This window comes from Amyelois transitella, chromosome 14, assembly GCF_032362555.1.
Source record: "Amyelois transitella isolate CPQ chromosome 14, ilAmyTran1.1, whole genome shotgun sequence".
In the NCBI taxonomy this organism is placed as follows: Eukaryota; Metazoa; Arthropoda; class Insecta; order Lepidoptera; family Pyralidae; genus Amyelois; species Amyelois transitella.
Genome location: NC_083517.1, coordinates 9335737 through 9357951, shown reverse-complemented (window position 1 = coordinate 9357951; position 22215 = coordinate 9335737). Strand labels below are relative to the sequence as shown.

The 22215-nt window shown below is 35.0% G+C and overlaps 1 protein-coding gene across 1 annotated transcript; it reads left to right on the top strand.

Moving 5' to 3' along the window:
• The first annotated feature begins 3041 nt into the window (after window positions 1-3041).
• LOC106132450 (integrin alpha-PS3) lies at window positions 3042-22085 on the top strand. Its single transcript, XM_013331874.2, has 22 exons — window positions 3042-3310; window positions 4653-4786; window positions 5608-5690; window positions 6186-6297; window positions 7378-7536; window positions 8402-8506; window positions 9564-9652; window positions 10323-10547; window positions 11638-11752; window positions 12661-12828; window positions 13279-13458; window positions 14607-14731; window positions 15146-15209; window positions 15913-16036; window positions 16462-16797; window positions 17601-17685; window positions 17931-17993; window positions 18635-18761; window positions 19099-19165; window positions 20431-20548; window positions 20872-20983; window positions 21428-22085. Exons 1-22 carry the CDS (start codon window positions 3153-3155, stop codon window positions 21595-21597), a joined length of 2919 nt encoding a protein of 972 aa, XP_013187328.2. The 5' UTR covers window positions 3042-3152; the 3' UTR covers window positions 21598-22085.
• The last annotated feature ends 130 nt before the right edge of the window (window positions 22086-22215 follow it).

The following is a 22215-nucleotide window of genomic DNA, read 5'->3' as shown; positions in this document are numbered from 1 at the left end:
CAAATAGAAAAAAAGAGAATAGGACCACTCCATCACTCTCCCATGAATGTCGTAAAAGGCGACAAAGGGGTAGGCTTATAAACTTGAAATTCTTCTTTTAGGCGATGGGCTTGCAACCCGTCACTATTAGAATCTCAATTCTATCTTAAAGCCAAATAGCTGAATGTGGCCTATCAGTATTTACAAAACTGTTAGCTCTGTCTACCCCGCAAGGGATATAGACGTGATTATATGTATGTATATTTATATACCCCTTGCGAGGTCGACAGAGCCAACAATCTCGAAAAAACTGAAAGGCCACGTTCATCTGTTAAATAGTAGGTTGATAGCCTATCGCCTACAAGGAGTATTTTATTCTAAATATCTTTCTGTCGGCATATCTTCATTTATATAATACTGTAAATATTTCTAAGTTTATCTTTAAACCAATTAACAGACAGGTTTTTATTTTTATCTGCTAATACCTAAGTCTCTACACAGAAGAAAATACTACAGTGCAGTTTGTTACCGCTCTTTCTGCACTGGCGCTTTGGAAGCGGCAGTGGTCTCGCGGAAGGATATGGACAAGGAGTACCTTTGATCCGTAACTCGAGCTCTCGTCCAGCGCCGGTATCTTCCACGATCCAAAGGGTAGTTTTTGGGAAACACAAATCACTGCACTTCACAAATTAACCCCGGGGTGCGTAGTTAATAAAGTTTTAGCGTCTTTGATAAATTTTGAGAATATTCACAACCGATGCAGAGAGCGGTGCAGTTGCGCGCGGAGATGAATTAGAACGTTTTCTTTTAAATTATTTTGACATTTGTGAAAGGAGTGAGAGTGGGACAGGAATAGGATTGAGTGCGTGCGTGAAAGAGTGCGTGTATGTAGTGGCGTTTATAAAACATATATTAAAAAATAAATAATTGGCGAAGACAGGCAGTAAACTTAATTTTAATTAAGTTATTTGACCTCAACCAATGTTGTGAAACTAAAAGATATGACAACTATTAAGTAATATGAAGTATCCCATAATAATTTATAAAAATTTTGAATTTGAATAATGTCAAACTTTAATATAACACCCTTTCTTTTATCCCTCGTGAGGTCGACGGTTAAAAAGACGATTCGATTGAATCGTGCGATTGTCAGCGACATTGTCCGATGAATAAGACTTGCAAATACTACTTTTTATGAGTCAACATAATTAATGCCTTCATACTTCCGGTAGATTCATCATCACAATTATCATTTCGTAGGTTTTTAAATAAACCTAGTTACTAATTTATATTTATTATTACTGATGGCAATATCAATAAGAAGAATTTAAAAAATCCTTACAAGGTTTTATCGAGACAGGTGAAATTTAGGTTTACAAAAGTTATATAATGAATCATTTTCCAGTTATTATAGTTTTTTGATTTTTTAGTTTTTAAGAAACAATTTATTTTTTCAATTTATACTTAATAGAAAAGATTCGTGTGTTTTTAACGAATAAACTCAAAAACTACTGGACTGAAGTAAAACTCTTACCTTTCTGTCACCAAACTTTAAATGTAAATTTAGTTTCAATTTAAGAATGGTTCAAAATGTCTTTACTATTTACGTAAATATTATCTATTTATAAGAGACCTCACCACAGTGTTAGTTCTTTTTAAAAATAATGTGTGGTAGGTACCTACCGCATATCAGAATCACCCAACAAATAATGGTCCCCCACATTGCGCATGATTGCCCATGAATTTGATAGGTTATTTCCCTTGTCCGGTAGATAAACAAACTCTTTGATACACCATCTCTTCTAAATTCAAATTCTTTATATGTCAAGGCCTAGCAACCTGTCACTATTTGAATCTCAATTCCATCATGAAACCATACAGATGAACGTGACCTTTCAGTCTTTCCAAAACTGATGGCTCTGTCTTCCCCGCCAGGGAAATAGATGTGACTATATGTATGTATGTACAAATCAAAACTGTGCACAATTGCACATTTTGAAAATAAAAATCATTGTCATTAACAGTAGACATTAATAAATAATTATATTACTTTAAATTGTTCTGTAATTAACTAAACTGTATCTATATAACAATTGTGCCGTGTGACTCCCGGCACCAATAAAAAAAAAGAATAGGACCAATCCAACTCATTCGATTGACTTGGGATTCTTCTTTTAGGCGATGGGCTAGCAACCTGTCACTATTTGAACCTCAATTCTATCGTTAAGCCAAACAGCTGAACGTGGCATATTAGTCTTTTCAAGACTGTTGGCTCTGTCTACCCCGCAAGAGATATAGACGTGATTGAATGTATGTATGTACTCTGTAATTACTTAATGATTCATTGTAATGTTATCAGCGTTGCAGGAAACTTTGAGATAAATAATATTTTTATGTCACATACATATCTATACTAATATTATAAAGCTGAAGAGTTTGTTTGTTTGAACGCGCTAATCTCAGCAACTACTGGTCCGAATTGAAAAATTATTTTTGCGTCGAATGGACCATTTATCGAGGAAGGCTTTAGGCTATATAACATTACGCTGCAACTATAAGGAACGAAGAAATAATTCATCCTTGAGGGCTTCAATGATGCCCGAAATAACTTTTCCACGCGGACGAAGTCACGGCCACAGCTAGTCATTAATAATTATAAAAACTCTTCCGAGCACTCTTTTTTTTCCCAAAATCTAGATCCCTAGATAGACAAAAGGTGTGAGCGTCGGTAGTCAAATCGGTTAAGTGGGTGGTTACAATGCGTGCATAAAGGCACAGGTTCAAATCCCACCTGGGCCATGTACTCCAATGACTATTTTCAAAGTTATGTAGTCAGTGTTAAGAGTCAGTCATTTGAACTTGCGCAATTGTGATGATGATTCCCAGCTTGCACTGAGGTCGGCGACCAATCTCAACCATGGTCAATAGAAATGCAGAATGCTATCATGCATTTAACTTAAATACAATGTATAGTTCAAAGTGTGCATGCGTCATCCCTTATCGGTTTCGTTTAAAATGAACCTATAGTAATCATCAGTCAATTTTAACGTTCGCACGAACAAGACAACAATATAAGTCAGTGCTAGGTCAATCTATCCTGCACAAAGTAGTGTGAAAATATTTTTTTAAATTCGCGATTTTTTATTGTTAAAAAAAAAGTATTATCAAATAAAATGTGGAAATGGATTATTTTGTGTATAATGTTTATAGATCAAGCTAATTGTGATATAGTGAACAATAAGTTAGTTTACAATGATAACAACAGAGTGACATTTTTCCCACCAAATACAGCGAAGTATTTTGGTTATTCTGTCTTTTTGACAGCTCAAAAGTAAGTTTATGTTTTGTTTATTGTTCCACTTGATCATAAATTTTTATGTTTGCGTTTGTTATTTTTAACGCGGCCTTAATTCTGACTAACGGCTCTGTGTACCTCGTGAGGGATAAAGACGATGTATGTATAAGTATGTATCTATACTAATATTATAAAGCTGAAGAGTTTGTTTGTTTGAACACGCTAATCTCAAGAACTACTGGTTCAAATTGAAAAATTATTTTTGTGTTGAATAGACCATTTATCGAGGAAGGCTTTCGGCTATATACATCACGCTGCAACTATTAGAAGCGAAGAAATAATAGAAAATGTGAAAAAAACGGGGATAATTATTTATTCTTGAGGGAGCGAAGAAATAATGGAGAATGTCAATAAAATTGGGGAAAATTATTCATCCTTGAGGGCTTCAATGATACCCAAAATAACTATTCCACGTTGACGAAGTCGCGGGCACAGCTAGTATGTTATGTTTAATATGAAACTTTTGGAGATGCCACGTAAAAAAGTTCTAAACATAATTAGACGTTATTTTTATGTTACTTTTGCCCGCAATGTCCCTTAAATAAATTGCAGTTTATCAAATACTAGGCGAACGAATTTCTGTATCTTTATCGGGATAAACTTGTTACCTACTTTATTATTGTTAGATAAAAGAAATTTTTGAGTCAAATAGGTAAAGAAAACACACATACTTTCCCCTTTATAATATATTTTTTTCATACAAACTTTAACCCTGACTCCCTTTAGGGGTTGAATTTCGAAAAATCCTTTTTATCTCAGCACAACGTCATAAATAAAGCTGATGACCAAACTTCGAGTTTGCAGATTCTATGTTTCAGGCTGGGCGTCGATGAGTCAGTCACCCTTGTTCCTTTATATAATAGATTGGCATTCACACGACGAATTATTAAAATCCTCTCGTAGTGATATATAGACATGAGGAAAACACAATGCCTAATTTCAAGGCCAGCCTTTATTATATGAAATTATATTTATATGAAACATATAAGTAGTATTGAATTGAATTTAATATTGTATAGTGCCGTGTGGTTCCGGCACCAGTAAAAAAAACAGGTCAACCACTCCAGCTCTTTCCCATAGATGTCGTTAAAGGCGACTAAGGGATAGGCTTACAAACTAGGGATTCTTTTTTTAGGCGATGTGCTAGCAACGTGTCACTATTTGAATCTTAATTCTATCATTAAACCAAATAGCTGAACGTAGCCAATCAGTCTTTTCAAGACAGTTGACTCTGTATACCCCCACAAGGGATAGACGTGACCATATGTATGTATGTAAGTAGTATTGAATAGATTAAATACAAATGATAATTTTCCAGATTAATCGTTGGCGCCCCGAAAGCAAATAGTACCGAATATCCTTATGTAAAATCGGGACGCGTGTTCACGTGTTCCGTAAAAGAGACATCCATGTACGTGATAATATGTAATCAACTGACTGTCCACGATAGGGGTAAGTATATCAACATACATAAATTAATTCAGTCTTTAATCCATTTAAAGTGATTAACATTCGGAAACGTAAATTATAATTGTCACCAATAAAAATCGTCCTATATTATTTCGATTTCTATGGCTGACAAATCATATCTAATAATCTTTTTATACACTGACACCAATTATGATGATAATTGTGGTTTAAAGTGCTAAAGGAAAATGAATAAAACCACTCCATATCTTTTTTATGGATGTAGTAAAAGGCCATTAAAGGATAGGTTTATAAACTGAGAATTGGGATTCCACTTGTATGTGATGGCCATACAGCTGAACGTGGCCTTTCAATCTTTACAAGACTGACGGATCTGTCTACCCCGCAAGGGATATAGACGTGAGTATAAGTATGTATGCGTACGCTCATTGCTTTGCTTCAGGAAAATTATGCTATCTTACCTGTATTACCAAATTCCGTTTTCGCCATTAGAATTTAAGTGATTATATTTATGTCACAAAAACGCTTTTTAATATAAAAATCATAACAATTCCTCATATACATATATATGTTCCATCTGAATTTGATTATATCAAAGTTATCCTCGATATCGTACATAATCGTGTAACAATAAATATCTATATTTTCTGTTTGTTTGTTTGTGATATCTTTATTGCATAGAAATTTACACAGTAACAAGAAAATAGGTCATAAGTACATAGTTATAAAGAAACAAATCACTTGCAATGGCGGACTTCTTTTTTCTTACTACAGAAACGTACCTACGTGTTAGGTACCGCTTTCTACCAATTTGCTAAAAACATAATTATGTATTTCATTTTTAGGAAGGTTTGATACGAAAAAATTTCTCACCAAAGACATGTTATTTGGAGCAACAGTTGGTGCTATAAATGACAATATAATATTCGTAAGTTAATTTATTTTATTAATATATATATGTACATCAAGGAAAAAATAAGAATAGAACTTAAAGTCAAGAGACATTTAGTACAAGAGCACTACTTATTTCCAGAGAAATTTCTTCCAATTTACATAATTTCAACCTGAGCTTGAACCTGGGACCTTGTCACTCAATGCTAAGCACATTACTTCTACACGTGCCGTGTGGTTCCCAGCACCAATAGAAAAAAAAAATAGGGCCACTTCATCTCTTTCCCATGGATGTCGTAAAAGGCGACTTAGGGATAAGCTTATAAACTTTGGATTCTTCTTTTAGGCGATGGGCTAGCAACCTGTCATTATTTGAATCTCAATTCTATGTTAAAACCAAATGGGCCACGTTCAGGGCCCATCAGTCTTTTCAAGACTGTTGGCTCTATCTACCCCGCAAGGGATATAGACGTGATTATATGTATTATTTCTACACCACAGGGGGTGAATGTTGATTAATTACTTGTTTTAGGCTTGTGCCCCGTCATGGGCTGAATCATACAAAGACACCCATCTTTTAACAATAGGCGCATGCTACGCCTTTACATCTACAAGGAGAGATCAAAAGCTTTTTCCACTAAAAGGTAAGAACAATTCTTTTTATAAATACATACATATAATCACGTCTAGAACCCTTGCGGGGTAGACAGAGCCAACGGTCTTGAAGACTGATAGGCCACGTTCAGCTATTTGGCTTTAAGACAAAATTGAGATTTTAATAGTGACAGGTTGCTAGCCCATCGCCTAAAAGAAGAATGTAAGAAGAATGTTTTAATAAATGTAGGGTATGTAAAAAAAAATAAGTAGAATAACCATAACGGAAAAAAATTAAATATTTCAACCAGCTAATAACAGTTTATATCCATTTTAACTTCAAACCTCAGATCGCTCTAGGCGTTATAAAATGATTCCACACCAAATAATTAGGAGTCTCAAAAACTTTCCCTGACACGCCAATTCCCCATTAAGGTTCTATATTCGTAGCACTACCAAAAAAAAAATCAATTTTCCTGTAAAGTTATTATTGAAACACTATGGCCTTTTGCCTAAGTGACGAAAATAATCGTAATTTAATCGTACGGTGAACTCAGGCAACAGCTGTGCGACCTCGCAATGTGATTATATGTATGTATGTAAGTATTCTCAATAAAAAAATAAAGAGAAAAATAAATGTTTACACATTGTTATGTTGAAAAAAAAATGAAAACAAGAACAAGTACAATTTAAGTAACATAGGATAACATACATACATATGGTCACGTCTATATCCCTTGCGGGGTAGACAGAGCCAATAGTCTTGAAAAGACTGAATGGCCACGTTCAGCTATTAATGATAGAATTGAAATTCAAATAGTGACAGGTTGCTAGCCCATTGCCTAAAAAAGAGTGTAAGCCTATCCTTTAGTCGCCTTTTACGACATCCATGGGAAAGAGATGGAGTGGTCCGTTGTATTGGTGCCGGGAACCACACGGCTCATAGGATAACGATGTTATATATTGGCGAGTTTCAAAATGTACATAAGTCCTAAACTATTCCAAACCTATCTATTCAAATCAAATATCAAATCAAATATATTTATTGTGCAACGCAGGTTAAAAGGCTGTTATATAACTGTAACTACTACTGTCCTAATGGACGTATAATCTATCTATCTTTCTTTCAGATAATTACGCAATAAGTGCCCCAGGTAACCGGAAAGAATATCTAGATTATGGTGGGAAATATCTGAACTTCTACGCGTACGGTCTAGCCGGTTTGTCTATGAAAGTCACTGATGACAGTAACATACTTTTGGGAGCACCAGGAATTTTGCAAAATACTGGTTTGTAATTATAAAGCTACATCTTATGTCAGAGAGGGGTAACTGTTAAGGGAAAACATCGTGTGGAAACCTGCACATTCAGGAAACTTGATGTATAACATACATACATACGTATAATCACACTGCGGTGTAGACAGAGCCAACAGTCTTGAAAATCTAGTAGGCCACGTTCAGCTGTTTAGCTTAATGATAGAATTGAGATTCAAATAGAAACAGATTACTAACCCATCGCCTAAAAAAAGAATCCCTTTCCCTTAGTCGCCTTGTACGACACCCATGGGTAAGAGACGGTGCGATCCTATTCTTTTTTCCATGGGTGCCGGGAACCATGATCCTATGCCTTTGGTTCCCATGCAAAGGTCTTTTCGTGTACAAGACTGACTCCCTCAATCCAGGATCCATGGTCAAGGGCGAACGCCAGGCTCCTCTACCTAGTGGTAAGAATGTAGCCACGAGGAAGAAGATCCTATGTCTTCTCTAATATTCTCCTTTTTCCTCACATATCAACTTAACTAAGTTAAATTTTAATTTTGTTGAAACTTCGTCGAAGTCTCGATTCGATTTGCTGAATTTTGAATAACTCTTGAATAACTTCTGTTGAAACATACAAATAATCACGTCTTTATTCCTTAGACTGAGCCTACAGTCTCGCAAACACCTAAAGTGCATTCAGCTAAGTATATAGCTTATTAAAGTAATTAAGATTCAAATAGTGTCAGTTATTCAAGATTCTTATTTTAGGCGCTTAAGCCTAAAAAAAGAATCTTAAATTATTATTTAAGATTCTTTTTTTAGGCTATACTATATATTATAGTTCACAAAAGAGGATTTTGAATTGGATTAAAAATGTAACTACTTTTCACAGGTGGAATAATCGATTACTTCATTTTGGAGAGAGGTCCTACAATAAGGAAACAACCTGTAGCGAATCCATACTTTACCTACGACTTGGGGCCCGACGATTATTTTGGTAAGTTTTTGAATTTATGTTAGTTATAGTTTACGCGTTTATACATATATAGCCGTGTGATTCCCAGCACCATACGTATGGTCACGTCTATATCCCTTGCGGGGTAGACAGAGCTAACAGTCTTGAAAAGACTGAATGGCCACGTTAAGCTATTTGGCTTAATGATAGAATTGAGATTCAAAACAGGAAACAGGTTGCTAATACATCGCCTAAAAAAGAATCTCAAGTTTGTAAGCCTATTCCTTAGTCGCCTTTTACGACATCCATGGAAAGAGATGGAGTGGTCCTAATATTTTTTGTATTGGTGCCGGGAATCACACGGCTATTACATTAGTTTGATTATTAACCGATGCTCTTCCGGTGAGGGAAGACATCATCAGGAATTCAGGAATGTGTAACCGTGGATTCTGGTTAGGTTTACCTGCAAAAGAACGTCTAACGTCCAAGTCTGATATAATGATAACGATGAAGTATTTATTAAGTATAATATAATTATGAAAAAATCACATAAGGTTAACATTTGTAAATCATATGTAAATTCAGTAATAAATGAAATAATTATCTAATTTCCTACGTAATGTATAGTTAATAGGTTGTCTATTAATAATAATTAAATCATTATGCTAATAAAATTAAATGCGGCGGAATGATTCAACTTTTCTAACATATATATATATGTATAATAACAATTTATGTAATGTATGTTGGTAGGTATATCTACGTTATTATATTGTGTCTTCCAATAAATAAAACCCTTGTGACTATTTTGTATGTATGTATGTATTGATACATGATATAATTATTAAATTCGAAATCATAAATTACACTTATTGTTTATAAGTAGGTACAATATGAACCCTGTTGGGCATCGCAATTTTAAAATAATATAAAACGGCGAGCAGGTTTTTATAGGCTATTGTGATGAATATAACATTTTGGAGTTAATATTAGTTAATTAAAATAAAGTAAAATTTATAACATGTATTTAATTAATAAAATGATATGTAGATTTTAACATCGATTGAACAAAATGTTAACTGTGTATTATTCTTTTCAGGATACAGTGTAGAATCAGCCATGTTTGAACCTCACGGGATATTTCTCCAAGTGGGGGGAGCCCCTCGATCTAAAATGGGTCTTGGCCAGGTAAAGTATTTTAATACCGTGATAGTTTACTCGAATATAGTTGTGTATGTTACGCATACACTACATTTTATACCAAATTAAATTTAATAAACCACTTAGAGATGACAAAAGTACAAATCTTCTAACGTCCAGTCTGTTGTCTCTTTCACGCAAAATCTACTGGACAGTTTTTGATATAGTTAAGTACATGGATAGAATGTGCATTCGCATCACATGTAGACAATGTGCATTCGTCCACGATGTAGTTTTAAGAGATCTGTATATGTTAATTAACGTCCGATGAAAATGCTGCAGTGTAGTTTGTTCCGCCGCTACTTCTGCACATGCTCTTTGGAAGCGGTAGTAGTTATAATTAGATTTAAGTGATGTGACGTCAATTAGTGATACCTTGTATCCAATTTTGAAAATAAATCTATTCTATTCTAGAATGTAACGTAGAATGACACGCCCCAGGACGCAGATAGATTTATATATTTCGATTGATTGTATTGCTGCGGTAAACAACCTAATCAATCTAAAGAATCTCAATTCTATCATTAAGCCAAATAGCTGAACGTGACCATTCAGTCTTTTCAAGACTGTTGGCTCTGTCTACCCCGCAAGGGATATAGACGTGACCATATGTATGTATGTATGTACAACCTAATCAGATACCCTATTTGAATTGCAGGTGTTAATCATAGAACCGGTGAAAATAGAGTCCGATCCCTTAAAAATTAAAGCCAAAATCGTGGGACCCCAAATGGGTTCCTACTTCGGAGCGGCTCTGTGCTGTGTGGACATTAACTCTGATGGCAGAATTGATTTGTTGGTTGGAGCTCCCAACTACGTGAAGAGAGATAGTGGCTTCAAATATGATCAGGGTGCTGTTATAGTTTATCTGAACCGGGAGAAGGTAAATATACATACATCTATACCAATATTATAAAGCTGAAGAGTTTGTTTTGTTTGTTTGTTTGTTTGTTTGTTTAAACGCGCTAATCTCAGAAACTACTGAACCGATTTGAATAACTCTTTCACTGTTAGATAGTCTATTTATCGAGGAAGGCTATAGGCTACATTTTATCCCGAATTTCCTACGGGAAACGTCAACAATGCAGGTGAAAGTTGAATGAGTCGGCCATCTGCGAGCTTTCCACGCGAACGCTGCGCAAACCAACAAAGATATAGTAAAACAATGTACTAAAGATGTGAAGTACTCATTTTTTGCCACAAAAAAGTTCGCGAGAGCATATATCTATCTCTTAAGGTTTACTTACAATAACCACTTTTATGTTCATTTTTTAAGATTATTTTTTCATTATAAACATAAGTTATTTTGAAACCAATTTTCTTTAATTCAGTATTAATCCTTATCCAAATAAATATGTTTATTACTTTCGGCTTTTCATGTAGACTAAAATTGCCATTTACAGTATATAAATCAGACGAATAGGTTTTGAGATATAATCGTTATAAGCAATTTGCAGCGAAACATTTAATACGGCGAACCAGCGTTCTTTCTAATACGCGTGACCGCCTGACCGCCGAGGAGGATGTTTGCAAAAATAAATATGATGCCCAAAATAACTATTCCACGCGGACGAAGTCGCGGGCACAGCTAGTACATACATAAAATAACGCTTCTTTCCCGGAGGGGTAGGTAGAGACTACCTTTTTCCACTTGCAACGATCTCTGCATACTTCCTTCGCTTCATCCACATTCATAACTCTCTTCATGCAAGCTCGGCGGTTTCGGGTACTTATTTAAGAAGGTAAATATTTATCAACAAATATTTCTTATACCAGCATAGTAAAGCTAAAAAGCGTCGTAAGTAACTGGGCTCTTGTGATCGAAATAAGACCTATAAGACTACAGGCATATCGCAGTCTTATATTCAAAGATCCTGATGCGAGATACATATATATGGAGTAAGGAATCAATGGTTTGACTTGTTTGAAAGGAAACTAGCTCTAAATCATTGACGAATCTACTCTTCTTCCAGAACTCAACATTTGTTCTAGAAGAATCTACGTATGTGTATGGTAGCGAGGCAAGCAGAGCCAGATTCGGAAGCAGTATAGCTAGCCTTGGTGATATCGACGGTGACGGATTTAACGGTACCTATAATAAATTAAACTACCTATATATTTTGCCATTTCTGCGGGAATTTCGCTATATATGTATATACGGGACAAATTACACAGATTGAGTTAACCTCGAAGTAAGTTCGAGCCTTATGTAACGAGATACTAACTCAACGATACTATATTTTATAATAAACACTTATATAGATAAACATCCAAGACCCAGGCCAAGCATAAAAAGTTCTTCTCTCATCATGCCCTGGCCAGGATTCAAACCCGGGACCTCCGGTGTCATAACACAGACAAGCGTACTACCGCTGCGCCACAGAGGCCGTCATCATATCTTAATGCTGCCAAAAATTCTGCTCTGCATTCAGTAGTTTTGCTTGTGAGTTGAACGGTCAGTCAGTGAGTTTCCTTTTAAATTATAAAGATTTGAATAATGCGTAAAACGAATGTTCAGGTTTTAGTGGTTTTGAAGAACATATTTATATTTAAAAACGTATAAACTCAATAGCTGGACAAAATTTGATTAAATTTGGCACGGAAAGACCTTCGAGAGGTTTTGCAAATCCACGTTTAGTTTTGCAAAGCTATCACGGGAGCGAAGCGTTTATTAGTAGGTACCAAAAGCTTGTTTAAATGTTATTTATATATTTTGCAGTGCCGTGTGATTCCCGGCACCAGTACAAAAAAGAATAGGACCACTACATGTCGTTCCCATGGATGTCGTAAAAGGCGACTAAAGGATATGCTTACAAACTCGGGATTATTTTTTTAGGCGATGGGCTAACAACCTGTCGCTATTTGAATCTCAATTCTATCATTAAGCCAAATAGCTGAGCGTGGCCTATCAGTCTTTTCAAGAGTGTTGGCTCTGTCTACCCCACAAAGGATATAGACGTGACCATATGTACGTATGTAGGTATGTATATTTTCAGATGTGGCAATTGGAGCGCCTTGGGAGGATAATGGAGTTGTATACATATACCAAGGAAGCAAGGCCGGAATAAAACGGGACTACTTGCAAAGAATAACAGCCGAGAGAGCTAGTGGGTTCGGTATTTCTATATCTACGGGAAAAGATGTTGATAATGATTTGTGTAACGGTGAGATACTTACATTATTTGTAATGATTTTGTTACCCAATAAAATATTTTTATTTTTTTTATGTTTAAAATATCTAAACATACATACATACACGGCCTCTGTGGCGCAGCGGTAGTACGCTGATTGGCCTGGGTCTTGGATGTTGATCTATATAAGTATTTATTATAAATTATATAGTATCGTTGAGTTAGTATCCCGTAACACAAGTTTCGAACTTACTTCGAGACTAACTTAATCTGTGTAATTTGTCCCGTATATATTTGTTTATTTTATTTATATAAGTCTTTTCAAGACTGTTGGCTCTGTCTACCCCACAAGGGATAAAGCGTGACCTGTGTATGTATGTATGTTTATACAAACATAGGGACAGACAGACATTTCTTTATACTATGTAGTGATAGTGAATGAATGAATGGAAAAATTCTAAAGCATTTTCTTTTTTTTTTCAGATGTAGCCATAGGCGCCCACGCAAGTGGCAAGGCGTACCTTTACAAATGTACCCCCACCATAAAAGTCGACGTGCTAATCAAGCTGCCGGACATAGCAGACTTGCCAGAGAATGCTAACAATTTCACAACTTATTTCTGTTTGAATGTCCGTCCTCAATATTATTCGCATGTAAAATTGAGTAAGTACTCCGTAATAAAAATTTAATTTTAATTTAATATTTTAATTACATTAACATTAACATACATACATATAATCACATCTTTATCCCTTGCATGGTAGACAGAGCCAACAATCGTGATAGACTGATAGGCCGTTATCGTACGTGCCGTTACGATAAGTTCAGCTCTTTCGCTTAATGATAGAATTGAGATTCAAATAGTGACAGGTTACTAGCCCATCACTTAAAAGTAGAATTCCAAGTTTATAAGCCTATTAGTCGCCTCTTATAACAGCTATGGGAAAGAGATGGAATGGTCCTAATCTTTTTTCTATAGGTACCGAGAACCACACGGCACTACTACACTACTAATTACTTTATTTTTATTAGATTAAAAATTAAGGCTTTCCACGCAACTGGATGTTGTAACCATGATACAATATGGATTAGGGTTATAATAATCCTAGAGTCATAAAAATCCGATATTTGATTATTTTATAATAATCTCAATTCCAATGAAATAGCTTCCACGCTGGTTGAAGTAAAAGCAGTGTGCCTGGTGCTTCTCTTACCTTGCAAATTGTCAAATTCTACGAGTATAAATTTGGAATTCTTCTTTTATGCGATGGGCTAGCAAACCTGTCACTATCTTAATCTCATCTCCCTGTCATTAAGTTTTCAGACTTTTGGAGACTGATGGCTCTGTCTTCACCTTATGGGATAATACTTACTATTTGTATCTTCTTCCTCCTGGCTTCTCCTGGCTTTAGACCCGGTTGCATCCTCACCCACTCTGGAGAGGAGCCCGGGATATGCCTTTAACCATGGATCCTGGATTGAGTGAGTCGGGTTTTTATACGAAGCGACTCCTATCTGACCTCCGCAACCTAACCCGTATTGGATCCATGATTACGAATCCATTTGCCTAAATGTGCAGGTTTCCTTCACGATGTTTTCCTTCACCGTAAAGAGCATCGGTTAGTATTCAAACTTATTTACATTATACTTTGAAAATAGTCATTGGTACATGGCCGAGGCGGGATTTGAACCTGTGTCTTTCTGCGCATCACACATTTTAACGGGGCACCTTACCTATTCGACCACCGACGATCTTTTAAAACGAATGAAATTAATCAACATATTATAGAATTTTTCGTTTAATCTTACAGAACTACAAGCAATAAAAATGATTGATGCTGATTTGAGAAGAGCATCAATTTTGGAAGATACTACTAATGAGGTCACTCTGAGCCCTGGAATTGAAATGTGTGATGAACATGTCGTTATAGTCAATGTAAGTATTTATACATACATATAGTCACATCTATATCCCTTGCGGGGTAGACAAAGCGAAAAGTCCCGAAAATGCTGAAAACCCACGTTCAGCTGTATGACTTCACGATGGATTTGGGATTCAAATAAAGGCAGGTTTCTAGCCCATCGCCTACAAGAGGTATCCCAAGATTATAAGCTTATTGTCGCCTTTTACGACATCCATTTGAAAGACATGGAGTGGTTCACATTAAGTTGCTAGAATGTGCAAGTTTATCATGCCTATATGTTATTCTGGGTCTTCAGCTACATACCAAATTTCATCGTAATCGGTTCAAAAGTTTTTGTGTGAAAAAGTAACAAACATCCATACTGACATCCTGACGTACTCACAAACTTTCACATTTATAATATAAGTATATATCTCTATTTTCAGACCACAACAGACCTAACAAAACCAATACCGATATCCTATGAACTGAAGTTAGTGACGCCACAAGGTGAGTCAAGTCTTTTGAGAACGTGTAACTATTGATTCTTGTCGTATTGATGAGTCAGTCATGCCCGCCGTGTCATGAAGGCCTGATTCTCATATAGGCTTGATAAATCTCGTATTTTGTTCCAGAAAACTACGTGTCTTGCAAGACGAAAGCACATCTTCTCTTTAATGTTTTGTATTTGGTCATATACATTACTCCAATTACGTACATATAATCACGTCTCTATTCCTTACGTGGTGGAAAGAGCCAACAAGTCTTGAAAAAAACTGATAGGCCACGCTCAGCTGTTCTGCTTATGTTATGATATAATTGAGAGTCAAATAGTGACAACAGGTTGCTAGCCCATCGCCTAAAAGAAGAAACCTAATTTTATTAGCCTATCCCTTAGTCGCTTTTACGACACCCATGGGAAAGATATGGTGTGGTCCTATTTTTTAATTTTATTTTTACCGGGAACCACACGGCCATTTTATTCCTATTTCTACACTACATAATAATATAGACTACGAGTAAATTAGAATAAACTAAATTAGAACTTTACGAGGTAGACAGAGCTTACAAGACTGGAAGACCACGTTCAGCTGTTTGGTCTAATGATGTAATACAAATTGAAATAGTGACAGATTGCCAGCCCATTTCCCAAAAGGGAACCCCAAGTTGATTAGCCTTTTTTTAAAGTTAAAACTTATATCTTTACTTTCAGACAGCGCCCGACTAGCCGATGATTCAGTGTTGCAAGCATCATCACTCTTCCAAATGATCTATGACTGTGGCAAAGACATGATTTGCACACCTCTCCTTAAATTGACACTGGAACCCTTTGACTCGTAAGCATAAAATTGAGATATTTTGACCACGTACATACATATAATCACGTCTGTATCCCTTGCGGGGTAGACAGAGCCAGCAGTCTTGAAAGACTGACAGGCCACGTTCAGCTGTTTGGCTTAATGATAGAAATGAGATTCAAATAGAGACAGGTTGCTAGCCCATCGCCTATAATAAGAATCCCAAGTTCATAAGCTCTTAGTGGACTTTTACGACATCCTTAGGAACGAGATAGAGTGGTCCTATTCTCTTTTTTATTGATGCCGGGAACCACACGGCAAAGAAAGCATTTTGAAGACGACACAAACAGACTTTTGGTTCCCTGTTTTATACATATGAATACTTTTCTTTATATATGAAATGGCATTACAAGGCTTAACTTCAAGGCAATTATGTCGCCATTTATCTTTAATTTTCTTTCCAGACCTTACATACCCGGCACTAACCAAAAACTAGGTGCCAAAGTTACAATAGTTAACCACGAGGAGCCTTCATACGGCATCAAATTATACCTAACATTACCGCTGGTCCCAAAACGGGTCCCCACTTCATGTACCCTACAAGACTTCAACATGACATGTTACCTACCAGCTTTGTTCAGGAGAAATGATACAGCTGAATTCGATATAGAACTGGAGTATGAGTATTCAGGAAATTACACCGATTTGGTTTTAACGGCTGAGATGGTTTTTGCTGATAATGTTACTGTTAAAGAATTAGTGCTTGAAGTACGGCCGGTGGCTAATATAACTGTCAGTGGGTATGTACTGTACATATATACATACATATGGTCACGTCTATATCCCTTGCGGGGTAGAGCCAACAGTCTTGAAAAGACTGAATGGCCACGTTCAGCTATTTGGCCTAATGATAGAATTGAGATTCAAATAGTGACAGGTTGCTAGCCCATCGCCTAAAAAAGAATCCCAAGTTTGTAAGCCTCTCCCTTAGTCGCCTTTTACGACATCCATGGGAAAGAGATGGTCCTATTATTTTTTGTTTTGGTGCCGGGAACCACACGGCACGGCACGGCAGTAGGTATGTATTGGTTTATTTTATACAAGCGACCCGCCCCGACTTCTAGTATATTTTGCTACAAAATCCGTTGTGTAGTTTTAAAGATCTAAGCATACCGTTAAGTAATCACAACTTAGCTACCTATGGAATTTCAAACTGTGTTGAATGATTCATTGCAAAATTACTTACATAGTCTTTTTTTTCTTATTGACTTTCTAGCAAATGTTTTTTCTTTATCTGTTTTTATTAGTGAAAGAAGACCCGTAATTGGTTCTTAAATGTATATTTTAAAAGCTAATGATTGTAAAGCTTGCTGTTGGTCATCCAAATATATAAAATAAAATGAATAAATAAATTACTTATAGTAGAACAAACAATATGAAATTTAGAAATTGATATGAAGTGAAGTGTTATATGAATTACACGTAAATTACTTATTCAAAGCATTGCTAAGTTTTCATTGTTTCAAATACTTTTACATGACTTCTCTAATACAATGTGTGTGTGAGTATAAATATAAATAATTTTATATATGAATGTTTTCAGGAAAGCTTTACCAAATGTGACAGTAGAAGTTTCAAGAGATGCACTTTATGGAGAGGCAAATATAACGTTTCTTCATTATTATCAGGTAATCGAAAAAGTTTGTTATTAATTACATACAAACATAAATATGGTCACGTCTATATCCCTTGCGGGGCAGACAGAGCCAACAGTCTTGAAAAGACTGAATGGCCACGTTCAGCTATTTGGCTTATTAATAATATTTTGTTATTAATTAAACTATAATATTCTATTATCCATACAAATTCCAATGTACCTTTCTATTTTTTCTTTTTTTTTGTGTTCTATATATATCCTTGTTCAACTTTTCAGATAAGCAATTTAGGGCCGTCTGACTGGTACAATTTGAAAGCGGTAGTCCATATACCGGACAAGGTTGGTATAATTTTACTTTTGGATTATTAATTACTATTATATATATGCAGGGACTGTACAATGAGTAAATTAAATTTTAGTTTTTAATTGTCTTTTTTTCTTTCTTTTTCAAAAGTATTAACTTTAGTTCTAATTAAAGTTCATTTTAATTTAGTTTTCTATTTAAAAATATGACTATAAATAGTAGTTAAGAATTAACATATATATAAAGTCAGCGCGTGATGAAAAAAAATACTATCTATTGAATGAAAATAATATATATTTTTTTTATTTGTAATTATACTTATCACAAATATTGTATATTTTTATTATATATTATAACTATTCTCCAAAAATGTATGTTAAAGTATGTCAGCTTATATTTACCTATTCTTGATACTCTTTCGCGCAGAATCTTATTTTCCTTTATATATAATATAAGTATTTATACTATTTGCTAATAGATAGTGATAATGTTGTTATTAATTTTTACACTAAATATTTAAATTATCTTAATCACATTCACATTTCTCGTGTGAATATTCTACTACTGAACTGTATTGGTTACAATTTGTATCCAGTAGAAAGCGCGGGTAACTGCAAGGGTAGATATAATTATACATACTGTATAATGTACTTAGTTAACAAGTTCACTATTTCAGATTAACTTATCAAGCCCAGTGATGGGTTGCGTGGGAAGTATGGATCAGTTGGACTGCGAGTGGACGATAGCGGCAAAACATACTATATCTGTAGTTCTGCCTCTGAGATTAGACTTACTTGTCTATGGTAGGTATAGTAACAATTATTTACAAAAGAGTAAAGTTTAACTATTCCATATATTTTTGTGGATAACATAAAAATGAAAATAATATATTATGTGTATATGTATATCGATAACATAAAAAATTATAAAACAAAATTTTTGTGGACATTATAAAATTTTAACCCGAATCTTCAAAGAATTGCTATTTTAATTGAAAATGGCATTAAAGTTAGACTTTGGCTGATTTAAACAAAAGTATATTTATTATGTTACAGAGAATATTTTTATATTGTTCTTATTTTTTTTATAATAAATACGAGGAAATTTTGCCCTGAATAATATTTTATTGTTTATTTTCAGGTAATTTTTTAAAAGAAAACACTACGTATAATGCTACTTCAAAGATTCACATACTGTCTTTCGAAAAGTAAGTATTTTAATCTAGTCGGAGAACCTAATGAAAACCAAATTATAATATTACGACCCGCCCCGGCTTCGCAGGGATGCACAGCCGATACTAAATATATCTCTATTAGAACTAACTAAAGGACCGCCCGCAAAGCGGCTAAGTCTTGCTCCCGGCAAAAGTGTCACTTCTGCCTGCAGTCCCGGGCCATGCAGCAGAAATCGTAATATTTTAATTTCACCACAACTTCAAAACCAAACGTCCAATTTTAATCATTCAAAGACCAAATATTATCTACATAAACTGTACTTATTGATGAATGATTATTTATTTTGATAAGGATTAATAGCATGAGTAAAAAAAACGCGTTTAAATGTAGACCAAAAAAAATTCAAGATTTTAAATAAAAATGTGGTTGTTGTGCCTCACTCGACATAGATAGGTATGGTGTGTCGCGGACTTTTTTGTAGATATTTATAAGATCTACAATTATTTAAAACATTTTATGGTTCTATCTTTTGTAGTTTAGGCAGCGTACGCAAAATAAGTAACTTTTTGGTTGATTTTTTTCAGTTTGTGTCCGAAAAATCCATCATATTACGGAACCCTATTTTTTTCCAAAATAAAATATAGTCTATGTTACTCGTGGATAATGTAGCTTTCGAATGGTGAAAGAATTTTTAAAATCGGTCCCGTAGTTTTTGAGCCTATTCATTACAACCAAACAAACAAAGTTTTCCTCTTTATAATATTAGTGTAGATAATAAGATTATAATTTAACCGAAATTAATTCTAATATGAGTACAACAAGGTATAAAATTTATTAATTCTAAAATTTATAAATTTAAGACCAATTAGGTCTTATATTGTGCAAATAAAAATTGAATTATTTCATATTGTTACGATTTCCGGCACTTTAGTATAGAATCACTCCACGTCTTTCTATACGCGGCTAAGGGATAGGCTTATAAACTTGGGATCCCTTTGTAGGCAATTATGGCTAAAGCTAAAGAAATATATGGCTAGCACCCTGTCACTATTCTCAACACGCACGCACGCATGTGCTGTTTAAGTCTTATCAAGACTGTTGGCTCTGGTTACCCCGCAGGGGATATAGACGTGACTATATGTATGTATGTTATGGTTTCAAAAATATATTGCAACGTTACTTTCACAGGTACCTATCCACTTCAACAGTCTTATATTCTTCTGAATTAGATATATAGTAATAATTGGATCCATTCGTTTGCTTTACACAAATGTAATGTTAACTCTATGGTTTCCAGGTATACAGCAGTAAGAACTATACTAGTTCTCGACCCGGCTCCTCCTCTCTGGCCTTGGATCGTGGCCGTCGTAGCCGGAATTCTTCTTTTAGCTATCATAATGCTTGTACTGTATAAGGTATATATTGTTTCTGTTTATGTTACAACTATCGCAGTTAAAATTTGGAATAGATTTCAGAAAGTTCAATATGTTCATAATTTGGCTTATAATTTTGCATTAAAAAATGTCATAATCATGGATGTCGTAAAAGGCGACTAAGGGATAGACTTATACACTTAGAATTCTTCTTCTAGACGATAAGCTAGCAACATGTCGCTGTTTTAATCTCAATTCCATCGTAAAGCCATGCGACGCAACGTGGACTCTCAGTCTTTGCGTGAACGTTCACTCTGTCTACCCCGTATGGGATTTATGTATGTATGTATGCATCATAATTTCAGTTTGGATTCTTCACGAGACCGAAGAAAGAGGATCTCAAACGTCTCATAGAAGACAAAAACACACAGCAGGAGCCAAGCAGTTCGGAACACAGCTGCCCTACCGTTGACGAAGGTAAAAATAACTCCATACATTCATATTTTAAGATTTTTACCATGATATTAATGCTTTATAGTGAAGAGAGGTTTTTCGTATTTATTAAGTATAAATTAATCCGTGCCGTGTGGTTCCAGGCACAAATAAAATAGAGAATAGGACCACTCCATCTCGTTCCAATGGATGTCGTAAAAGGCGACTAAGGGATAGGCTTATTGGGATTCTTCTTTTAGGCGATGGGCTAGCAACCTGTCACTATTTGAATCTCAACTCCATCATAAAGCCAAACAGCTGAACGTGGCCTATCAGACTTTTCAAGACTGTTGGCTCTGTCTACCCCGCAAGGGATATATATATAGACGTGATTATATGTATGTATGTAAATTAAACCGATGGATTATTTGATATTTTAATGAGATGGACATATTTCAAAATTAACAATTCATTTGTTTGTATTTAAAGGCAACTCGGCATCAACAGCAGCTATTTGCGAAACGAGATCGGATTTCGACCAATCAACGCTCTTTGACGTGTCCACTTTAGAATATGACACGACGACAACGCAAGATGACAATGACACGTCGACACTCGATACTTGTTCGCGAGAGCTGATCGAATTGGATTCCGATTGAATTAATAAGTTGTTTATTTGTTAAGAAAAAAAAAAAGGAAAGTCTCCACTTTCAACTGTTTACTGTTTTTTTTAAAAGGTGACTTTTTTTTAAACAACAGCAAATTTTCTAAGCAAATTTATGGAAATGATAAATTTTTTAGACAATATTGTAATTTCTACCGAATGTTTTGTGTCGCATTCGAATGTTTTGTGTCGCATTCTGAAACTTATTGTATCAAGGAAGATTTTGACAATTTTACAATTACTTCACGCATTTTTTTTTGTTATTTGAAACGTGGACGAATGTGTTGACACGACGTACGTAGTCAAAATGAGGTAGTTTTTGCCTTTACAAAGTGAATTCGTTACAGTATTTGTAGTGTTTGTATCTAGCAATGGATACAAGACGCTGTCTCACACACACAAGTCGGTATTATAAATGTCAAGTTGACAGTTGCGTGCGAGCGCCAATCGCAGACAGACTTGTACTGGTACTTGGTGTGGTAGTGAGCCGGTGACTGTACGTAGTATAAATATCACATATTTTACAGTATTTATTTAATTACTTTATTTTTTTTTTATTATATAAATGATAGTAATTTAAGAAGAACTGTATTTTAGAATAGCGTAGTCTCTG